This window comes from Pelophylax lessonae (assembly GCF_965119305.1).
Source record: "Pelophylax lessonae genome assembly, chromosome: 5".
In the NCBI taxonomy this organism is placed as follows: Eukaryota; Metazoa; Chordata; class Amphibia; order Anura; family Ranidae; genus Pelophylax; species Pelophylax lessonae.
This window is the reverse complement of record NC_138772.1, coordinates 356686261-356708049: the sequence shown is the minus strand read 5'-3', so window position 1 is coordinate 356708049 and position 21789 is coordinate 356686261. Positions and strand designations below refer to the sequence as shown.

General features: G+C 39.8%; 1 protein-coding gene across 7 annotated transcripts in view; it reads left to right on the top strand.

Annotated features, from left to right (window-relative positions):
- The window catches only part of NFATC1 (nuclear factor of activated T cells 1), a 305332-nt gene that overhangs the window by 155471 nt on the left and 128072 nt on the right, over window positions 1-21789 (top strand). For 4 of the 7 annotated variants that reach the window (XM_082257748.1, XM_082257746.1, XM_082257751.1 and 1 more), the window contains exons 7-8: window positions 2242-2297; window positions 7711-7843. The exons of 2 other annotated variants lie outside the window; for them this stretch is intronic. In XM_082257748.1, coding sequence (XP_082113874.1) covers window positions 2242-2297; window positions 7711-7843 — 189 coding nt within the window. Of the gene's footprint in view, window positions 1-2241; window positions 2298-7710; window positions 8512-21789 lie in introns of those variants that run through there. One more of the 7 variants, XM_082257752.1, reaches the window with a different exon arrangement.

Genomic DNA, 21789 nt, shown 5'->3' with positions numbered 1-21789 from the left:
AGTTTTCTTCTGTTTAGCTCTGGCAGACCTAATATAAACTACTGCTAGGAAGATTTGAATGCTGGCATCAACTACACTTTTCCCCCAACCACTGCAAAATCTATTGATTTTTTTTTTTTTATAGTGTAGAGATTTCAGCAACGTAGGAGTGTAACAGAAGAAAAATGAAAAGCCCGCACTTCATCACTGTAAGGCCAGTCACTCTAAGCTGAGAACTGCAAATCGATTTGCCTGAGAATGCAAACGACCCTAATGTTTTCAAGCTAACACAAATACCTGAGTTCTGTTTGAAACAGATTTCTTGCACAAAGAGACTTCTGTACACAAAATATGATTATTTCAGACATTTGTAATAAATCAGGTTGCTCTGTATTTGAAACGTCTGTTAGCATGGGGCGTGAGACTGGCTGCAGAACAAAAAGGGCTTTCACTAAGAGCTCTAAGATAGGCATTTTTTTTAAACATGCAAGAGGCTGTGTGGTCAAGTTCAAAATAACTAATATTTGCATTGCCTAGCCTGTGTGCTGACATACATATTCAGGAGGGGGTTGCTTTGCAGTAATCTGACATCTGATCTCTTGTATGTCAAATTGCCACTGTCTTAAAGTGAGTGGGGGTCACATTAAACAGGACTTCTAAAACATTCAAAAACACGATCCAACAGTATACAGAACATTATCTTAATGTTATATAACATTAACATGATTTTTTTAGAGGGTTAGTCCACCCAAAATAATATTTCAGTTTTAATTCAGTGCTGCAGAGTCAAAGCATAAGTGCACTTATACTGCACAAATGGGACTTTTTTGGCAGTTTTGTAATATAGTATACTTAGCCTGTAATGCTGGGGAGATCTTCACTGTGTAGCCTTTTTAAAGTGATATTAAAGCTTCAGCTTTTTTTTTTTTTTTTTTAATAACAAACATTTCATACTTACCTGCTCTGTATAATGGTTTTGCACAAAGCAGCCCCAATCCTCTTCTCGGGTCCCCTGAAGGTGCTCCTGGCCCCTCCCCCTTGACAAGTGCCCCCAATAGCAAGCTGCTTGCTATGGGGGCTCTGGTATGTGCTTGCTCCTGAGCCCTGCTCTTTACGTCCATAAGACACATAGAGCCATGCCTTGGCCCTGCCCCCCTACTCTCCCCTCATTGGGTCACTGGCTGTGATTGACAGCCAATGGCCAGGTGCTGCCTCAGCCAATGAGGAGAGGGCATCTCGGGACAGCTGAGGTTCTCGTGCACATCGCTGGGTCAAGAGGGGGCTCAGGTGAGTATAAGGGGGGGCTGTGGGTATAGCAGAACACAGAAGGTTTTTTTACCTTCATGCAAAGAATGCATGAAGGTAAAATACCCTCAGCCTTTACAAACACTTTAATGCCACACAGCTTTGCCTCAAAATCTTCCCAGTTCTCTACTGTGTCTCTTGAATTTTTGGGGCCCAAACTCTTTTTACTTCAATCAAAGACCAGTCAACAGGTTGATGGAATGTGAATAGGCTTTCCATTAACATTTTTTGGAGTTCGGGGAATGCAAGTGCAAAAATGGGTAGTGCGGGACTTGTAAGAAATAGAGGATCTTTATGGAATTATTACACACATGTATAAGCTGGACATACCTGTTGGCACCACCTGGCTCTACAAACTTCGATTGAAAAATTTTCCGCTGAACGGTGACTGCATCCTATCGGATGAATTCTATGCTCAGGTATTTAGACAGCCACAGGTTCTGCTGTTGTTTGTACTATAGCTGGAAGGGTTAATTCATTCATCCATGCTCTTTAGCATGAATGGAAGTGTTTATAAGTGTGTATGGCTAGCACTAGTGAGAAAGACTGAATAAGGTGTGTTCACCAAAAGTTCTTGGGGGCAACATCCATTGGACATATTAGAAAGCCCATATCAGTGTATAGAGGTCTTTACAGTTGTTTGACAATTTAGTGCCCTGAGGGCAGTTGAATTTTGCCTGTATGTCTGATTATCCTCTGGAGTGTATGGGAAACCTGAGGCTACTTATAATGGTTGATTAATTGCCATATAATTGGCAAAAGTATGTGCCAGCTATGATGGCCTGCTTGATAATAATCTGCTTTTTATTTAGCAACTCATTTTTGGGCGCAGCCCTAATTGATGGCACTTATCTTTTTTGAAGATAAGGATAAATGAACTTTTTGTGCCTGGTAAATAAGGATAGGCATTTTACATACTTACTGTAAAAACTCCCCTTTGTGTTTATTTTGTTGTAGATGGACATCATGTATGGGAAATGGAAGCAAAGACAGATAAAGAAATGTACAAGCCAGTAAGTATGGTTACAGCAGAAATAAAACTTACATTTGGCTTTTTTTAGTTTCTGTTGAGTTCTTCTGTTCTGTGTGCACTCACTGAATAACAACTTGCGTGGTACCCGGTTTTGGGTCTGGTATTAGTTTCCTGTACTGTATGAAAAATAATTTTACATGTATCTGAAGGGTCTCTGTCTCAAAGCAAAATAGCTGTGTGATGAGTCTCTCATTGAATCAGGGTTTTCCTGGACTCAAGTGTGACTTACTAATTCCAGGCAAAGGACTCATTGAAAGAAAAATTCTTAAAGAATAAGTCAAAACTTTTTTTAATTTAAGTTTTGAACAAAGTGGAGATGGATTAGAATACCTATTGGGTTTTATTTGCTGTCTGTACCCTTGTTAGGGAGATTCACCCTCTCTATTTGCCATGTTTACTATTATCATTATGAAAGAAAAATAGGTGCGCAGTCCTGAAGTGATGAGAAGTGAAGTGAAAGCAGCACTGAAATTTAAATTAAACGTGAGAAGATGGCAATATGGAAAACATTACCAAAGTGCGCTAACAAATAATGAACCAAGTGTTCAAAGGTACATGGATGGTAACCGGATTTAAAAAATCATATGCATTCAGTCCAAAACAAAAGTGCAAAAACTGTGAAAAAGTCTTTCTTTTCAAATTGGAGTGAAGGTAAGGGAGTGTTGGGAGGTGGGTGGGGCCTCGTCCCAAAAAATGATCCAAAGTGATTCTCAGTGGCCTGATGTACACAAGTGGACACCCAGTGTTAGGAGTGGACTCTTACCACAATGTGGAGAGATGTGAGCATGTACTTGGTTGTGTCTAGAAGTCCCCAACTGATCAAGCTGGCAGGGATGGCTCTCGGAATGGACCGGAACAGTCAGCTGCTTCCGAAGTGGGGGGGGGATCTGTAGGCTTCCAAGCAGGGGGAGATGCCAAGACTTTTCTGAACCCGATACGGTATGGTCTCTAACAGCAACAGCTGTGTGCAGGAGAGGACCGACAACGGCTGTGAAATGAATGAGTTCCCATTCATTTCACAGCCGTTGTCGGTCCTCTCCTGCACACAGCTGTTGCTGTTAGAGACCATACCGTATCGGGTTCAGAAAAGTCTTGGCATCTCCCCCTGCTTGGAAGCCTACAGATCCCCCCCCCCACTTCGGAAGCAGCTGATTGTTCCGGTCCATTCCGAGAGCCATCCCTGCCAGCTTGATCAGTTGGGGACTTCTAGACACAACCAAGTACATGCTCACATCTCTCCACATTGTGGTAAGAGTCCACTCCTAACACTGGGTGTCCACTTGTGTACATCAGGCCACTGAGAATCACTTTGGATCATTTTTTGGGACGAGGCCCCACCCACCTCCCAACACTCCCTTACCTTCACTCCAATTTGAAAAGAAAGACTTTTTCACAGTTTTTGCACTTTTGTTTTGGACTGAATGCATATGATTTTTTAAATCCGGTTACCATCCATGTACCTTTGAACACTTGGTTCATTATTTGTTAGCGCACTTTGGTAATGTTTTCCATATTGCCATCTTCTTACTATTATCATTGAAAGAGAAAGAGAAAATCCCAAAGTTTGGGTTGTCCTGAGAAAAGTAATAGAGGAGAAATCTTCTAATCGGGACACTAATTCTGCTGACTTCAGGGGTCCCAACAGATTCACCTCATTTGCAGAGGAAGTGAAGGTAAATTTTCTCAATGGGACACAAAAGGGGAAAAAAAGCTGACAGGGATTATAGCCCTCCTTTACTCTATCCAAAATGAGAAAAAAAAATTGCCTAGAGTTTTGCTTGAACCGCTTCAATACCAGACACTTTTATCCCCTTCCTGCCCAGGCCAATTCTCAGCTTTCAGCGCTGTCATACTTTGAATGACAATTGTGTGGTCATGCAACACTGTACCCATATGAAAATTCGATCAAATTTTTCATACAAATAGGGCTTTCTTTTGGTGGTACTTGCTAAATAAACAAGAAATTTTAGTTTTGTTATAAAATTTGTTATAAAATTTTGCAAATAAATAATAGTTCTTCATGAAATTAGGCCAAATGTATACTGCTACATTTGTTTGGTGAAACTAACCCCAAATCAGTGTTTATTATTTAGTTTGTAGGAAAGTTATAGAGTCCGCAAACTATGGTATATATATATATATATATATATCTAAATCTGAATCAATTAATCCTGAGGTATTGATGGTCACTCTCATTTCTTGAGGCCCGAAAATGCCAGGACAGTTCAAATATCCCCATATTACCCCTTTTTAGAAAGTAGACAGTCCGAGGTGTTTTTTGAAGTTGTAATTTTCTTGTCATAATTTTTTTTTTAAATGTTTGACATACTGTCAGTAGTGCAGTACAGCGTCATTATATAACTGGTGTGGCGGTGATCAAGGACACTGATGTGACAGTATGTAAATTTTTTTCTATTTTTTTTTTTCTACATTTTTTTTAATACATACAGGGACTAGAGCAATACAATTTTACCATAGTAACACTGCACTACTCTAAGAAGGTGATCAGGATTTTTTTTTTTACACACTATGATTGCTTATAACTGTGAATTTTACAGTTAAAAGCAGCCATTTTTTTGTTAATGAAACTGTTCATTCAGTGTTTACGTTTGTGATTAGCTGTGATTGGCCACAGTTAATTACATGGTACAGATGGGCTGTGAATGGCTCTGTCTGTACCATGGGATTACTGTAACCAGTCACAGAGCTCATCACAGTAGTACACAATGAAAGGCTTGAATCAAAGCCTTTCATTGTGTACAACTGCTATGTGATCTGCTGTGATTGGCTACAGTGATCACATGGTACTGGCAGTGGGCTAGTACAGTGATCTGTCATTGGCCATGTCACTGTCCGGAGACACATCAGGAGACACATCAGGAGATAGATCACGCTGGAGCACGGCCCGATCCTGGGCCATCGTACTACAATAGGCTGGCAGAAAGGGGTTAAAAGTACAGCACAGGACACAGGAATCTTAGTATTAACCATGGGTTATAAGCAGCTAATCCCAGGTGATTGGGTTATAGTCATCATCGGTTATAGGCAGCTACCTTCAGGTGATTGGACACTGCAGGGACATCCCCTGTATACCCCCCCCCCACCCCCCACTCCCAGCTAGTTTTGTTTGCTAGATGTTGCAATGGTCTTTTGCTGATGGAAAGTCTCTTTCCCCTAAACATTATTTACTCCCCCTTTTACTGGTTTTTACTGGGATTTTTTTCTGCAAGATTCTTCTCTGAAGCTGTAGTTTCTGCATAGGCTCTGTGGCTACCATGTGCAGCATTTTGGATCAGTTGACTCTGAGCAGCAGCTGAGCTATGGGGAACGGTACCAGGATCATGCCTGAAGGAAAGAAAATGCAGGGTTGGGCTGTGATGCCAAAAAAACAACAGGGGATGGAAAGGCCATTGCAAAAAAAAAAAAAAACCTACTCATGAATTACAAAAATAACAGAGTGGTACTTATATGGCAAAAAAGCATAAACCAAGAAAAAAGGGAACAGAAGAAAGGACTGCCCTTAAAGCGCCATAATATCCAGAGTAACCAAGGTATAAATAAGCATTTTTCCCAAAAATCTCCAACAAATTCCTAGTGAAGTAAATTGAATTTATTAAATCAAAAAGGAACAAAATGGTATTAAAAACAGAACAGACCTTCTACCTTACCACCAAATGTCTACGTAGTCATTTGGTGGTAAGGTGGAAGGTCTGTTCGGTTTTTAATACCATTTTGTTCCTTTTTGATTTATTAAATTCAATTTACTTCACTAGGAATTTGTTGGTGATTTTTTGGAAGAATGCTTATTTATACCTCAGTTACTCTGGATATTATAGCGCTTTAAGGGCAGTCCTTTCTTCTGTTGCCTTTTTTTCTTGGTTTGGCCTGTGATGCCACATAGGCACATAGTACTATGCAGGTCCAGAATTGTTGTCTATCAATTGAAAGAGCCCTGTCTCTGAAGACCCGTTCGGGGACATGCCCATACCTGTGGGCAAAGCCAGAATAAGCATTTTATGTTGGTTCTGGTCCCCTGTGTGAGTTAGCAGAGTGGGCTATGACACTTTTAAATGATGCATCACAGCCTTGAAGCAGGGGGGCTGACAATTTCATATTTTGCACCATTTTTCAATCCATGGTTAAGTCCTGTACTTTTTTATTAGGAAAATATTATTTTTTGTTAACCTATAAAATCCTCTGCTTGGAGTACAGTATAGGACACTGATCCCTCCCTTCTGATCTTAAAATCTTCCCATTGCTTGCTATAAAACTGAGGCTAGCTGGGAAAGGGAGAGCTTATAGAAGGAATCTCCTTGCAGATTCTTTTGCCAGTGTCCAGTCACCTGAAGGTTGCTGCATATAATCCATGATAAAGACTAAGAACTCTGTGTCATGTACTGTACTCCTAGAAAAGGATTTTACAGGAAATTCTAAATCCTATTTTTCAAAATCCTAAAACTAGAATCATGGAATGGATTCCTCTCCCACAGCTTAATCACAGGTGTTTTGCTTTTTGACATTTTTTTAAAATTAGAAATGGATTAATATTTATATAAATTATGCAAGATATGCAATACTGTATTTGGTTTTAGAAGTCCAAAAATTGTTTTCTACAAAGAATTTTGACTGATAGTATGGGGATAAGAGAATTAAAGGTTTTGTAACAGTTTGCTCCAGTTTAGTAAAAAGTAATGGTGGGATCATTATTGTTATTGGCATTTCAAAAAGGACTGTTTCTCTTGAAACAATATAGCAGCCTCATCATTGAGTGGTAATGGATACATTTTCCTTTAAAAAAAAAAATGCACATATTTTTACAGAAAAAAAAAATGTGCACTTATTTTTCCTGCAGCAGCCTGGAAAGCATTGCACCTGTGATCAGTCGATCGGGGATGCAATGTCAGGCTTCTGCAGACAAGCCCTGCAGCTTTCTACCTGTACCTCAGATTTAGGCCAAGTGTTTACAAGCTGTAGGGCTTGTGAAAGCACCCTTGTAGTCTATTCAGAACTACATGCCATCAGCCGCGGTGGATGACAGTAGTTGTAGTACATCCATTCACAAGAAACTGTGAATGCATTACGCGGTCAGGTGATTGAAGCCCCACCTTGCTGTATTTCATCTGTGGTAGCAAGTGCAGGGAGCAGATCTGCCGCCTGCTGTCACACTAAGGCGGAGAGAGGCTGCAGGAACTGGAACATGTTCCACTCTGAAAACTGGTGAAACATGTAACATGTTCCAAAAGGTGAACTTAGCCTTTAAGTGAAGCGTAAGTAGTAAATACAGCTTATACGGTACTAGCAAGCATACAGACCCTGCTAAAGCTCTGCAATCATAGGTTTAAAATTGGTATACACAGAACAAAATGTACATTCTTTATTAACTTATGTTGCAGAATTCGCTAGTTGTGGAGATCCCACCATTTCGCAATCAGAGATTATCCAGCCCAGTTCAAGTCAATTTTTACGTCTGTAACGGGAAGAGGAAAAGAAGCCAGTACCAGCAATTCACCTATCTACCAGCCAATGGTAACATAATGACTCATAAAAATGTTTCTTATGTTTCTCAAGCTGGGTGTTTGCAGTTTTGTTAAAGCACAGAAAAGTACAGTGTAATGTTGTGTGAAAAAACTGAAGACTCCACAATTTCTCTAACACTCCTGGGGGTGTACGAGGGAGAGTTGCAGTCTCACCAGAAAAGAACTGCTTGTTTTGTTCTGCCTAATCTGAAAAGCATACTACCTGACCTTCCCTTTCACAAACATCCTATTTGATTCCAAAAACACACATGAGTTCAGACAGCTCAGCTTTTTGACTGGCCTCGTTCCTTAATAGCTCAGATCTGACCTGCAGCAAGCCAACCTGCAACACAACAGACCATTTTATATTGTACACACATATGTCTGTTCTTTTTAAGGAGTCTTTAGTTTGAATTTAATTACATGTTAAAAAAAAATGCCCTAAAAGATTGCATATTTCTTCTCATTAAGGGCAGGCCAGGAGAGATGGGTGGGGATAGGAATAAAGGACTCACCCACTGTTTTGGCAGAGACCTAGCCGAACCTAGAACCATAAAACAGCTGCTGTTATGGGTGTGGCTATGGATGTAACAAAGAGCCTTTTTGACCGGCCATTCCAGGGCTGAGGTGTAGCAATATTAAGCTAAAAGCTAGTTTTTTGTTCACACCATGAATTTACCAATGTAATCCAAATAATGGATGATCTTATTAAATGAGTACGTAATACAGTTTATTGATTAATGCAGCGTGTAAAGATTTTCTTAAAATACTATATTTGCTGCATGGGTGGATTGTTTAGGCCGTGTAACCTAATATATCATATAGACATTAATCACTTATATACAAACCTTTTCTATATTTGATTACATTTTACTGTAAAATATTCCTGTGCGTTTTTATTGAGATTATGTAATCTGTGTAAGATTAAAATAATCTTTTTTTATTGGTAAATTGAACATATTTTCTTGGCACCCACTTAAAGTGCATTCTTTGTTACTTTCCTTTAGATTAGTTTATAATCCATATTGTATATATGTTGTATTATATGTCTGATAAGATATATCTCTATGAAATGGTTATACTGATAGATGTGAGGCAGTACATTCACTTTCAGAACTGTTTGCCTCTTTGATTCAGATCTTTAAAAATCACTTTATATAAACTATTCTTCTGAAGCACAGCAACCATTCGGATTCTCCCAGTACAATATGGTGGAAAGAATCCAAGGACGTGATTGGTTACTATGAACAAGAAGAACAGTTTGTGATTCAAACACTTTGGTAAATAAAACTCAGGGCCTCATTTTTCTTCAACCCAACTGCCAAATCTCTCATTTTTCTGAGGATGAAAATATGGTTCTCAGTAGAATATACTGTGCATCTAACAGAAATGGGACCATACAACACATATTTTGACCAAATTCAGGGTCCTGGCAATCGTGCTGTGCTTATCTGACCTACAGATTTGGCAGCTCATTTGCAAGTGATAAATATTGGCGAGCATGTACTTTGTTTGCAATTTTTATATAGATTTTTCTTAGGCTACATTCATATGATTCTTTGTTCAGATCACAAGACTAATACCGTTTGGTATGTCCAGTTACAGTCTCATGTTTGTTAATTGTTTGCTTTGCATTCTGGGCATTAAAATGACTGTACTGCTTGGAGGTTGGCAGAGCCATGGTGAACCCCTGCTGCAACCCCCTAACATGTCCATGGCTGTTATTCCTTTTAATGTATATTTCTGTGTCATGCATTTCATTATCAATTTATATTTTATTAAATTAAAACTAAATTTACAAATTATTCACAGTAATAATATTTGTTATTATGTTTGTAAAACCAGTATTGCACTGTATATATGCACTGTACATAAGTTTGTTTTTTCTTAATAAATAGGATATTCCATTAAAAAATGTCTTTACGTGGCTTGTGTATAATCGAGACATTATCAAATGTAGTCTCTGTAAAAGGCCTTTTAAAACCTATACAGCGGTTAACATATTCAACCCTGTATCATCTTGGTGCTTAATTTATTGAATAGTTTATTGTTAACCAGAAGCAGATGATTATGGGTTTATTGTAAAATATGAAAAACAGACAATCCATATATACAGTGTGCATAATGCCATATACATTATGTATATACCTATATATATATATATATATATATATATATATATATATATATTTCACTTATAACATATATACATATATATATATATATATATATATACATATATATAGTTATTAGTTATTTTTTATGTAGTACATTTGCAACCTGCATTTCCTGCTGCACTGCGGCAAAGAATTTTTAATTTTGCCCCTATTTAGATTATTAATTTACAGATGATCTATGGCTAGTTTTATTTTAGATTTCTTTAGCTTTAGACTGGTGGTATGAGGTTGTGGAGTATATGTAAGCTCTAGATTAAAGTAACGCTGTGCCCAGACCATGCACACTAAAGTATTTACTTATTCTGAGCAAGCAGTAAAAGCACTTTAAAACATTATGTGTATATTGTTTAAGCAGTGCTACACAATGGTTCTGTGTTACTGCTTTTTTTTTTATAATACAAGTCCATAAATTGATTGACTGTTTTTAAGTAAGGAAAAACAATCATCATTTTAATTTTGTTTTTACCACTTGTGTTCTAATATGAGTTGTCATTTTATTCCCCATGCCTATACTGGGTGACTCTACCTGACTTCTTTCTCTATCCCTTGCATGTTGAAAATCAGTCAGACTGGTGTCTCAATACAGCAGGACTAAGACTAATGTTATGATCTAACTGATAATCAGAAAAAGAAGAATGGAGGAGACTTAATCCCTGGAAATTCATAGAGCGTGTTGTAGATGCTTATTAGAAATATGTTTTTTGTCTGTGCAACAAATGGAACAACTTGCGACAGATTAGTGCAAATGAAAAATAAATAAGATATACTGTGCATATAACCCATCAGATGCTTAAAGGGTGTGGCTATATACAGTGCATTCATAAAGTATTCAGACCCTGTTCACTTTTTTAAATTTCGTTATGTTACAAATTGATGCTACAGTTGTTTAAATTAATTTTTTCTCATGAATATACACTCAGTCTGTAGCTCTCCTTTAACTGTGTATATTTGCCCCATATTGGCCCTATATCCATTGAAGTATGCTATAAACAAGTAGGTATTTTGCAGAGTAGAGTTGGGACTGGCCAGAGAGGGCCACACCTTGGCATCATTAGAAGAAATGATGGCCACCAGCACCCAGTAGCAAGTCCTTGATAAACATTATTCAAAAGCAGTACGACAGTTTAGGATAATCATGCTAATGGCATCTTTGTCACAATCCTTTTCAGCTAGCTGGTGTAGCACATGATACAGAAAAAAAGAAGACAGATACTGGACGCTTGAACTTTTACATGAAATCTGTTGTGTCAAGCTCTGTATGGTGCCAATTTTCAATTGATTCATAATGCACTCAGTACTAAAACATAAAGTCTTTAGAATTTCAGAATTTCAGGAAAGGTATAAAATAATAAACTAGGAGAGAGGTACAAATAAAGTAAATCCGCATGTTGTTTATAGAGGGTCCAATATATCATCAGTAGGAAGAAGGCCTATAAGTATTATACAGTGTATGTAGTGTGACGGGGGAAGTTCCTGGGCACTTTCAATGCACTGGGGAAAAAAAAGGGGGTGAAAGTGAGGGGTATTGTTCATGGATCCTGTCCAGTATTATAGGGGACATTAGTTTCTGTTAGGGGTACGGGAGTATCACAAGTCTGAAGAACGAAGCATTAGTGGGTGGAGATTCATATTTGTGACAAGTCTGGGGGGTTTCCACTTTGGTTTTCTTTTTGGGAAAGATGGTTCATGGGTGTCATCTATGCAGGAACGGCAGTATCTGTATGTTTCATTAGTCTGAGGTGGTTTTTGGGTCTCATCTGTCCAGGCTAGGGGAGTTTAACAGGCCATATAAAGATGTCTTGGGGTGGTTGGTGATACCAAATTATTACAGACTTCTTACAGACAAGAGCAAGTGAGGAAGAGAGAGGGCTGCTGCTTAGGGAGCTAAGATTTAAGAGAATTGAAAAACTAGAAAGGGCTGAACTTTCAGCAGGTCATAAAGGAGAACAGAGAAAGTACACAGAAGGCATGGAAATGAGCAGGAAAACACACTGAAGGGTCATAGACAAAGCAAGATGAAAATAAACACTAAAGTATGTACAGTGACGTGTGTGCAAGTGACTTGGAAAAGAGACAGGAGAGATGTTTAAAAGGGAGGGAGCATTTCTGTATGTAAAATGGAGGTCTCTTTCTGAGCAGAACAGGATTTGTGGATCGCTTTGCAGTTAGATAATTTATTAAGCTGTTTAGTCAAGGATATACTGTATATATGTACATAGCATGTGAGCATGTGGATTGTTGATGGAAGAGAACATGTATGTAGGTCACTTGTGTGTTTTACAGATGGAACAAACCAAATAATAAAAAAATAAGGGGGTGGAAATCATTTTTCTTGGTTAAAGTAAGAGGATAAAAAAGTTAGTCAGAAATGAGAGAAATATTTCTGTGAATAATTGCCTAACGTAAAGGTTTGATGAGTTGTGTAAGTATGTTTCAGAATAACAGACAGGGGCCGATTTCCCTTCATTATGTACTATATTTAGTCTATAGGATCCGAGGAAACAAGTGCGTTTTTAATATTTTTGTTGCTAAAATTTCTTTAAATTGGTAACTGACTTTAGATAGTTTTCTTTGGTTTATGCTATTGACTTGATGTACAAAGCTATACTGCACTGAAACTGTTTGCTTGCTGAATAAAAGTGTAGGACAAACCTGCTTTAACTGTTCAGTAGTTTTTAGTTTTTCATTCTGAATTTTAGAAGAATTATATATTGTAAATCCGCTGTCTATTGCCTGGCTAGAAGAGTAAATTAATTTAAAAAATGTAGTAGCATGCCAACTTTTATATATAATGAATTATAATCTACCCACATTCCTTTTTCTACTACTTACCCTCTTCACATTTAAGTAGTGAGAAAAACGATGGTCTTAAAGTTGGGCCGCTCTAGCTTTGGGAAAGGTCTTTTTCTGCCTTTGTTGGACTTTTCTACACAATCTCCTAGCTTTGAAAGCACCCAGGAGTGTACCTAACATCTAACTATGGTAACATGCATTCTGGCTGCCCATTCATAGGGAGCTGTATAAAATGTTCTGCTGATACAGCAAGACAGAGCAGACTGTATCTAACTAAAGTCAGCTCAGTTAAAGGTGAATTCTGTTTGCTTGCAGCTGGATAACTGTACAAACCCTCTTGTTTTTTTGGGGGGGGGGTTACAGGAATAATCGTTAAAGTATATTTTGTCCATAATTGTCTCTATCGCTCATTGACAGACGTAGTCCTCGGTGATACAGCACCTTCGGGTTATGTTGCCTCCACAGGAGTAGGACTAGACAGGAAATGAAAAATGCTCTGGCCACACCCCAGGGGCAGTCCCCGAGGGTATATCCTCTCTCTCTCCGCCACAGCAAATCAGTTTTTTTCTGTCTAGTCAGGAGTAAGGACCTAGATACCTTGCTGGGATCTTCGGTCCTGGCAGGATTTTTTTCTTAGAAAAGAATTTTTTAAGACAGCTTTTTTTCTCCAGTGTTCCTGTGAGATCTTCAAGCAAGAAAGCTGAACTGGGCGACGGGCGGGATGTTGAGATCCAGTGGTCACCCCAGTTCAGCCTACGAGCGCGCGCAGGCCGTAGCTCCGCGCTGGGTCGGCCGCGACATAGTCCCACTGGACGGGGACTGACCCTGCGAGGTAAACGTCTCGCTGAAACGCCAAAGACCATGAGTCACGGCGCCCGTATTGGTCGACAGCCCTCCTACCTCGGTGGAGAGGGGTACTGTCAGGAGTTGGCGCCCGCCTGGTTCCGGTATGGTGAGTAGTATGTTCCCCCTTTCCCCCTGACGGGTCTTGTGGTGAACGCGGGCCCCTCTCTGTAATGGTAAGGATGGGTTCCCCTCTATCCTACAACATGTCACAGATCCCCCTAATTGAGTGTGATTTTTGTGTACAAGAAGCCAGGAGGCTTGGTTTGGGAGCTGACAATCTAATTGTAAAAATGTGTAAATGATTGTAGTCAGTGGTAGTACTAGAACTTTACTGTGATAGTATAAGGTATCCTACCTGTCAGTAGCCACAGGGCGATGTCTATACATGTATACTGCATTCCAGATCATTCCTCCAGCTAAGCAGATGCCTCCCGACGGCCACGGACCGCATACGGCCCGCTAGGGTCCGGTACCTCCGACCACGCTGACCACCATGAGGGGGAAGGGTTGTGAGGCCGAGATCCTTCTGCAGACATGCCGCTACTCTGTGCAGGCCGCCGCCATTGTCTGGTAGATCGCACGAGGCCGCCATTTTGGTGTAGCCTCGTGTCTCCAGCATGGGGGCGGCCATGTTTGAGGTGACTCAAACACCTCATTGAGCCAGAGGGAGGAGCCGGCAGGCGTGTTAAGGGGCGGAGCCGCCTCTTTTACCCAGGAAATAGGGCCAAAGACTTCCTGTCTGTAACAAGACAAGCACTGAGCAAGCTGATGAAAACTTATGTGCATCAGGGATGAGCCTTGGGGTCTGTCTCTCTCTCTGTGGGGTCCAAAAAGGCAGGTAACACTGAGGGGCGCTGTTGCGACTGGGGGATACAAAAAAAAAAAAAAAAAAAGTTTTTTTTTTTTTTTACTTTGTCATTTTTTGTCGCTGGCAAGTGTCTTGTATAATCATTGACCCTGCCGCATAGGTATCCCCACCTGATCCCCTCAAGGTGGCCGCAGGACCCTCCAGTACCCCACTTGTTTTTAATGCATTATCGGCAGTTTTGGAGTCTTTGGTATCCCGGGTGGAGGTGGCCTGTCAGGGACGGGGGTCAAGTAGCGACCCCCGCCTACTCATATTGTTTATCAGATACTTCAGATACGGATTCGGAACTGGTCAATGCAGTTGCAGGTCCCTCTTAGGGGGCTGTTGTCTCAGGTAATATCTCCTCAGCAGTGAGGAGCACGTTTCTGCCTCCGCCATAGCACAAGAGTGGTGGATGCACTAGTTGTGTCTGTCCGGGAAACCTTTAGTCTTGAGGTTACACCGGCAGAGGTAGCTGAGACTGAGATTCCTTTTTGGTACTTGTTAGCCTACCAAAAGGGCGAAGGATTTTCCTTTACCCAAATGGGGTCGTTTTGAAACGAACCCCTGTTATTTCCAAACGCATGGCTAGGTGCTATCCGTTTGAGGAATTCCTCTTTATAGGATAGACGGTACCACCTGCCCTCTCAAGTTGCTGCGGGAACTTCTTCGCAGGATAGAGGTGGAGGGAATTCCAATTATTCCGGAAATTCCGGATTAACCTCGTCGAGCCTGGTACGCCGACTTGGCGAGGCTAGTCGCGGACGCTCCTTGGAGACTTCCTCTCAGGGAGGATTTGCGGTCTCAGGGACCGATCTTCCATCTTGCTTTACAGTCGCTGGCTTAATGGCCTGGCCATTGAGACCCAGGTACTGAAGGACAAGGGAGTGTCAGCTTCAGTTATTCCTACCTCCAGTTAAAGCAAGGAAAGCGACTTCCAGCACATGGAAGTCTTATATTGCATGGTGTGAATCTATTGGATTTCCCCCACAGACCTATTCGGTGACCCGAATTTTGGTCTGTCTGCAACAAGGGGTTGAGCAGAAACTATCCTTGAGCACGATCAAGGGTCAGGTTTTCGGCGTTAGCAATCTTCTTTCAAGAAACCTTTGGCTAATCATTCCTTGGTGCGGAATTTCATCCAGGGGGTGCGACATCTGGCTCCGCCAGTGTGCGCACCCTTACCGCCTGGTATCTTAATTTAGTGTGGTCGGTTCTTCAGAAACTTCTCTTTGAAGATATTAGGGAGATTCCCTTGCTTACATTCCCAGAAGGTGGCCTTCTTGGTGGCCATTACTTCTGTACGCAGGGCGTCAGAACTGGCCGCATTATCCTGTCGTTCCCCAGATCTGGTGGTTCATAGGGATAAGGTGGTTCTTCTTCCGAATCCATCCTTCCTTCCTAAAGTGGTTTTCATAAGACGGACTCACTTTTTGTGATCACGGAAAGCCCTTGAAGGGGGTTGCCTGTGTCTGTCGCGACCATATCTACATGGATCAGTCAGACGGTGGTACAGGCTTATTCTATTAAGGGTCGGAATCCTCCGTTCCCTGTTAGGGCGCACTTCACTCGAGCGCTCAGTACTTCCTGGGCCTTTCGCCATCAGGCGTCAGTGGTCCAGGTATGTAAAGCGGCCACCTGGTCGTCGGTACATACCTTTACAAAATTTTATAAAATTGATGTGATGGCATCGGCGGATGCCTCATTTGGCCGCAAGGTTTTGCAGGCCGCAATTTGAGGAGACCGGTGGTCTACCTCGAGGGTTTTTTTCTGTTTGAAAATTTTTTTGTTGAGTCTCATCATTAAGGATGAGCATTGTAAACTTCTAGTTGGCACCGGTTGGGCCTTCTAGATTTGGATTTGATTTCCATTTTCCCACCCCTCATTTGTGATACTGCTCTGGGACTTCCCGAAGGTGCTGTATCACCGAGGACTACGTCTGTCAATGAGCGATAGAGAAAAATGGATTTTTGTAAAATCTTACCGTAAAATCCTTTTCTCTTAGCTCATTGACAGACGTAGTACCCGCCCCTCTGTTTTTGAGTTGGGTTGGGTTAAATTCTCTAAGCACTGCTTTTGTGACATAACTGATTTGCTGTGGCGGAGAGAGAGAGGATATACCCTCGGGGACTGCCCCTGGGGTGTGGCCAGAGCATTTTTCATTCCCTGTCTAGTCCTACTCCTGTGGAGGCAACATAACCCGAAGGTGCTGTATCACCGAGGACTACGTCTGTCAATGAGCTAAGAGAAAAGGATTTTACGGTAAGATTTTACAAAAATCCATTTATTCCATTTTTCACTAGTTAGCTTTTTTTAAGGTGAAATAGGTCAAGGGTGGCATAATTGCAGAGGTGGGAGAGTGATATAATAATGGGACGAAAATACTTTCTTATGTAGGTTGATGCAGGGATAAAAAATAAAAAAATATCTTAACAAATAAATATCATAGTTTTAGCACAATAAAGGAGCTAAAATAGTATGTCCATTGATGGCAAGATAACTATTAGTGTGCTACACCAACCTCCTGAACAGTCTGCCTCTCCATATTTTCAGTCTTGGAAGAATATGAACATGTTATAGATCCAACTGCAGTAAGATATTTGTCCAAGACGTCTTCATGGCTTTATTTTCAAGATTTTATTTTGAAATTATTTCTCAAGAAACTGGCTTGAAGTCAGGAGTTGTTCTCTTACGGATTGTTGTAGAAGACAGTGAACAGCTCTTGTTTACTGAGATGGTGTGCAACATTCCATTTCTTTTTGGCAAACAAATAAAAGCTAGCATATGAATGGCAACATATCTGGAGATTTTATTTATTCCTGTTTAAGGTAAACTGTGACCATATGATTTGTTTTACTGTATAGCTGAATAGCAAAAATCTGTTTCTTTTTTTTTTAATATGAATGCTTTATGGGCAGGCACCTGCGGCATTAGATTGTAGTTTAAACTGTTGGTTTTGGTTTATAACTCAGAATATATCTTTGTATTATACAGTATATATATTAACAGTTTTATTGGAAATAGTGTCACAGGTGTGCTAAAGTTCATATGCCCAGCAGAGTGTAGCAGTTGCATTTATCAAGAATTTACCTCTCTCTCAGTCAGCAATGAGTACTTTTACTCCTTATGCTGATACCATTGGTAAATATATAGGAACGTATATCATATATACTAGTTTTAAGCTCTTTTTTTTTTTTTTACATTTCTTAAGTCACTTCCTGGTTTACAGGCCTGGGCAAATGATGTCATACATCCCATGAGTCTTCAGGAGGGGATGAGGGGTTTTATCAGCTAAGCACACCCTCCTTCCTTCATGATTGAGCTAAGGGCAGATAGATTGCAGACAGTAAATGCTACATGAATCATCTGCCTTTACTCATGATGGCCAAAGCCAGAAATGCTAGATTTCACTGCAAAATAAAGCATGGAGACATGGATGGATGGGAAAGTTTCCTTTTAAAAATGAAAAATAAAATAAATAGCATGTTTGGTTTGTGGTTCTCAGATGTAACGTAGTTCCGCTTTAACAAAGTTGGTAAGCAAAGGAGGCTGAGACTAAAGAGCCCACTGTTAGGGTAACATAAGTAGGATAACTATCAAATAACCGTTGTTTGGAGAGAGGAGGCATGGTTTGAGTGGATTACATAAGTGTTAAGGGTGTTTGGAGCATTAGTGTCAAAATTGGTCTGTTTTGCTTGATTGCCAGGATCTACCAATTTTCAATCTACATAGCTTGCCTCTTTGAACTATGTATCAGTTTGTCTAGCAAATGGAATTGGTCCACATAGGACAAGTTGTTAAAATTCTTTGTAATAGTTGAATATTTATTATAAAGGCTTAAAGCGGTTCTTTAGTCATTTTTTATTCTTTCCATCTATTCAATCTTCTGCCCTTGTTGTTTTAACTTTGGATAGTAAAACATTTTTTTCTGCCAGTAAATACCTTATACAGCCCACTTCCTCTTTCTTGTCTGGTAAAAAGCCTAGGCTAATGACATCATGCACAGCTCTCTCTCTAACTCTCGTGAGAGTTTGCTAGCAAGGGAGGGAGGGATTAGTCATAGGAAAGCCAAGGAGATCTGGAGGGGGCTGGATGAGGGCGGAGATAACAGGAGACTGCAGAGATCCATGTGTATTCATTGAGAGGAGTAATTTGTAGGCAAGCAGTGGTGCGAGTGTGTCTGTCTGTCTGTATATATATATATATATGAATAGGTGTGTGTATATATATATATGTGCGTGTGTATGTATGTATGTGTGTGTCTGTGTGCCTCTGTGTGTATGTGTAAATACAGGAAGTGAACAGTCAGCAGCTTCAGCTAACCACAGTTAAAATGGCTACAGCCAGACTTAGTGGAGGGAGATTTCTGCAGCATATTTGGCAAGTACAGAATCACAGTATATATAAAATAATATGCAAAGCGGTTAGAGGAAAGCTTCAGAATGGCAGATATGTTTTTATTACAAATTGTGAGCAGATTGCAGTTCCTCTTCAAGGTTTTTTGTTTACCTTTATGCATTCTGTGCATTAGGGTAAAAAAATGTCTCTGTGTAGCAGCCCCCCAGCCCCTCCTAATTCTTCCATGAGCACCATCGCAATCCAGCGATGTGCATAAGAGCCTTGGCTTTCCAGGGACTCTCCCTCATTGGCTGAGACAGCCAATGGCTTCCACTGCGGTCAGTCACAGCCAGTGAGACACTGAGGAGATAGTGGGGGTGGGGCTGAGCCACAGCGCAGTGTGGGAATGGGCACACAGAGAGCAGCTGCTCAGAAGCCCCCATTGCATGCTGCTTGCTCTGGGGGCACTCGGCAGAAGGGAGGGGCCAGGGTACCTGAGAAGAGGAGGATCGGGGCTGTTCTGTGCAAATCCACTGCACAGAGCAGGTAAGTACAGTAAGAAAAATTAATGGATGTAGTAATATACCAGTTCCACAGCTTTTACTAATGAGGCATGTGATCTCATACTTAAACTACTGTTAACCCCTGCAGTGCTAGAGTAGAACAAATAACAAATGTTTGTTATTTAAAAAAAAATATACCTTTAATATCACTTTAAGAATATTTGTGATCATTACCATAAACTGTGAGAGGTCTAATCATTTGGAAATGCAGTGTGCAGAATTTTCTTTTCTAATACTTCTCATCATTGTATCTTGGTGTGAAGTCCTATTGAAAGCAATGCATTTGTTTATGTTCATTCAATATAGCAATGCTGAAAAAGCAGCAAATGATTGGAATCCCTTGTAATATAAATAGGATCTCAGGACACGTACAACATTTCGTCACCTAGCACCTCTACCCTACAATCTCTCGTGGTTCCCAGTGAACTGTAAAGTGTATTAAAGGTGTTCTCATTTGTTGAGGAAGGTTTCATCAATGTATATCCAGTTACGAAATAGATATATTTAACACCAGACCTATCAAGCAGGTTCATTTTTTTTTTTTTCATGTCTAGAATGATTTTACCTTTATTTTGAGCACAGAAGCCAGTCAAAGAAAACAGAAGTCCTAACAGATAATGTAGGGAAAATTAATAGATATAGTAGTATACCAGTTCCACAACTTTTACTAATGAAGCATGTGATCTCATACTTAAACTACGGTTAACCCCTGCAGTGCTAGAGTAGAACAAATCTGATCTCACCAGCTATAAAAAGCTTGAAAACACTCAAGTAAATGGTTACCATGTGCTTACTTAGTGAGCTGTGTGTAAGAAATCTTAGGCTTTAAATAATAGCTGCCAAATTAGAGTAAACTAGTAAGTCTTATTATTTCAAGCACTGCTGCCTAGACATATGGCTCAACAGAGGAGGCTGTGTTAAAGGCATTTTTCATGACAGCTAAAATTACAGCACCTAATTGGAGATGAGGTCACCTTAAATGATCTGGGGATGCCAGTTTGGATGTGATGATAAAGGGAGAGCGTGCAGATTTATTGGTTAGTTATTACACGGCTATGATCAATCGATTTACACCACATATTACAATACCACAGTCTATTACAATTTTCATAGCTCCAGTGTTTAACAAAGAGGCAGAATTTAAATTTAACCTCTGTGTGTTTTGGCACTTAACTCAGACTTTTATAAGAACAGATGGGACTAAAAGTTAAACGTACGCATTTAAATAATACCTGTATTTTCAAATTTGTGTCTAAATATTTAATACATACATGTGCGCATCTAACATATGTGCTCTAAATTTGCGTGATATATATATATATATATATATATATATATATATATATATATATATATATATATAAAATCTATATATAGATATATAGATATATATATATATATTTTATTATTATTATTTAATTATTATAAGGCAACATTTTCCTGCAGCATAAGCCTACAGTATATGTAATAAAGTGGTTGTGATATTTTTTTGGCCTGACAGATTAAAGGAGTGACGTCCAGCCAGTGACTAATGTCCTTAAATGTTTGGCAGGGAGGTTTAGAATTGTAATACTATTCTCTGCTGTACAGTCTGTGAAGGTCAGCTAAAAGCTGCCTACAGAATATTCTTTATCTGTAAGAACACCATATTCATGAGATATCTTTTTACAGTACACTGATATTTCTCGAAATTGTAGCAATTAATATTTCTTAAAAGTAGTTATAACTTAAACACGTCTACTTTATGTTTATTTTATCACCTTCACAAGCACTTAAAACGACTCATTATTTTTAAAATATAAATCCTGCCGTTCCCTGCAAACCCAGCACTTAATACATACCCATACCACGGCTCATGCTGTTGAAAACTTCTTTTTCAAGAGATAATGTTCACTTCCAGGTTTGTTGGATGCCAGGTACTGCCATCTGTAGTTACATCTGCCAGCCCCTGTGTTCGGAAGTAATCTAGGGGTCAATGAATGGAACCACAGAGCGCAGTGGGGATGCCTGCATCTGACACTTGCAGAATTGTCAAATGTGGATGATCTTTCGGCAAATTATCTCTTCACCACGGAGGAGTTTGGTGGCTCAGGCAATAGGATGGGTGAGTATTAGGTGTTCACTTTGCAGGAAATGGCCGTGTTTAACTTTGAAAATATAAATAGAGTCACCTTAATTGTGAGTAGGCAGGCTCCTCACAGAAAAAAGCTTTTCTTTTACCTTTATTTCTGAGAGTTTAGAAGTACAGTATCTCACAAAAGTAAGTACACCCCTCACATTTTTGTAAATATTTTATTATATCTTTTCATGTGACAACACTGAAGAAATTACACTTTGCTACAATGTAAAGTTGTTAGTGTACATCTTGTAAAACAGTGTACATTTTGCTGTC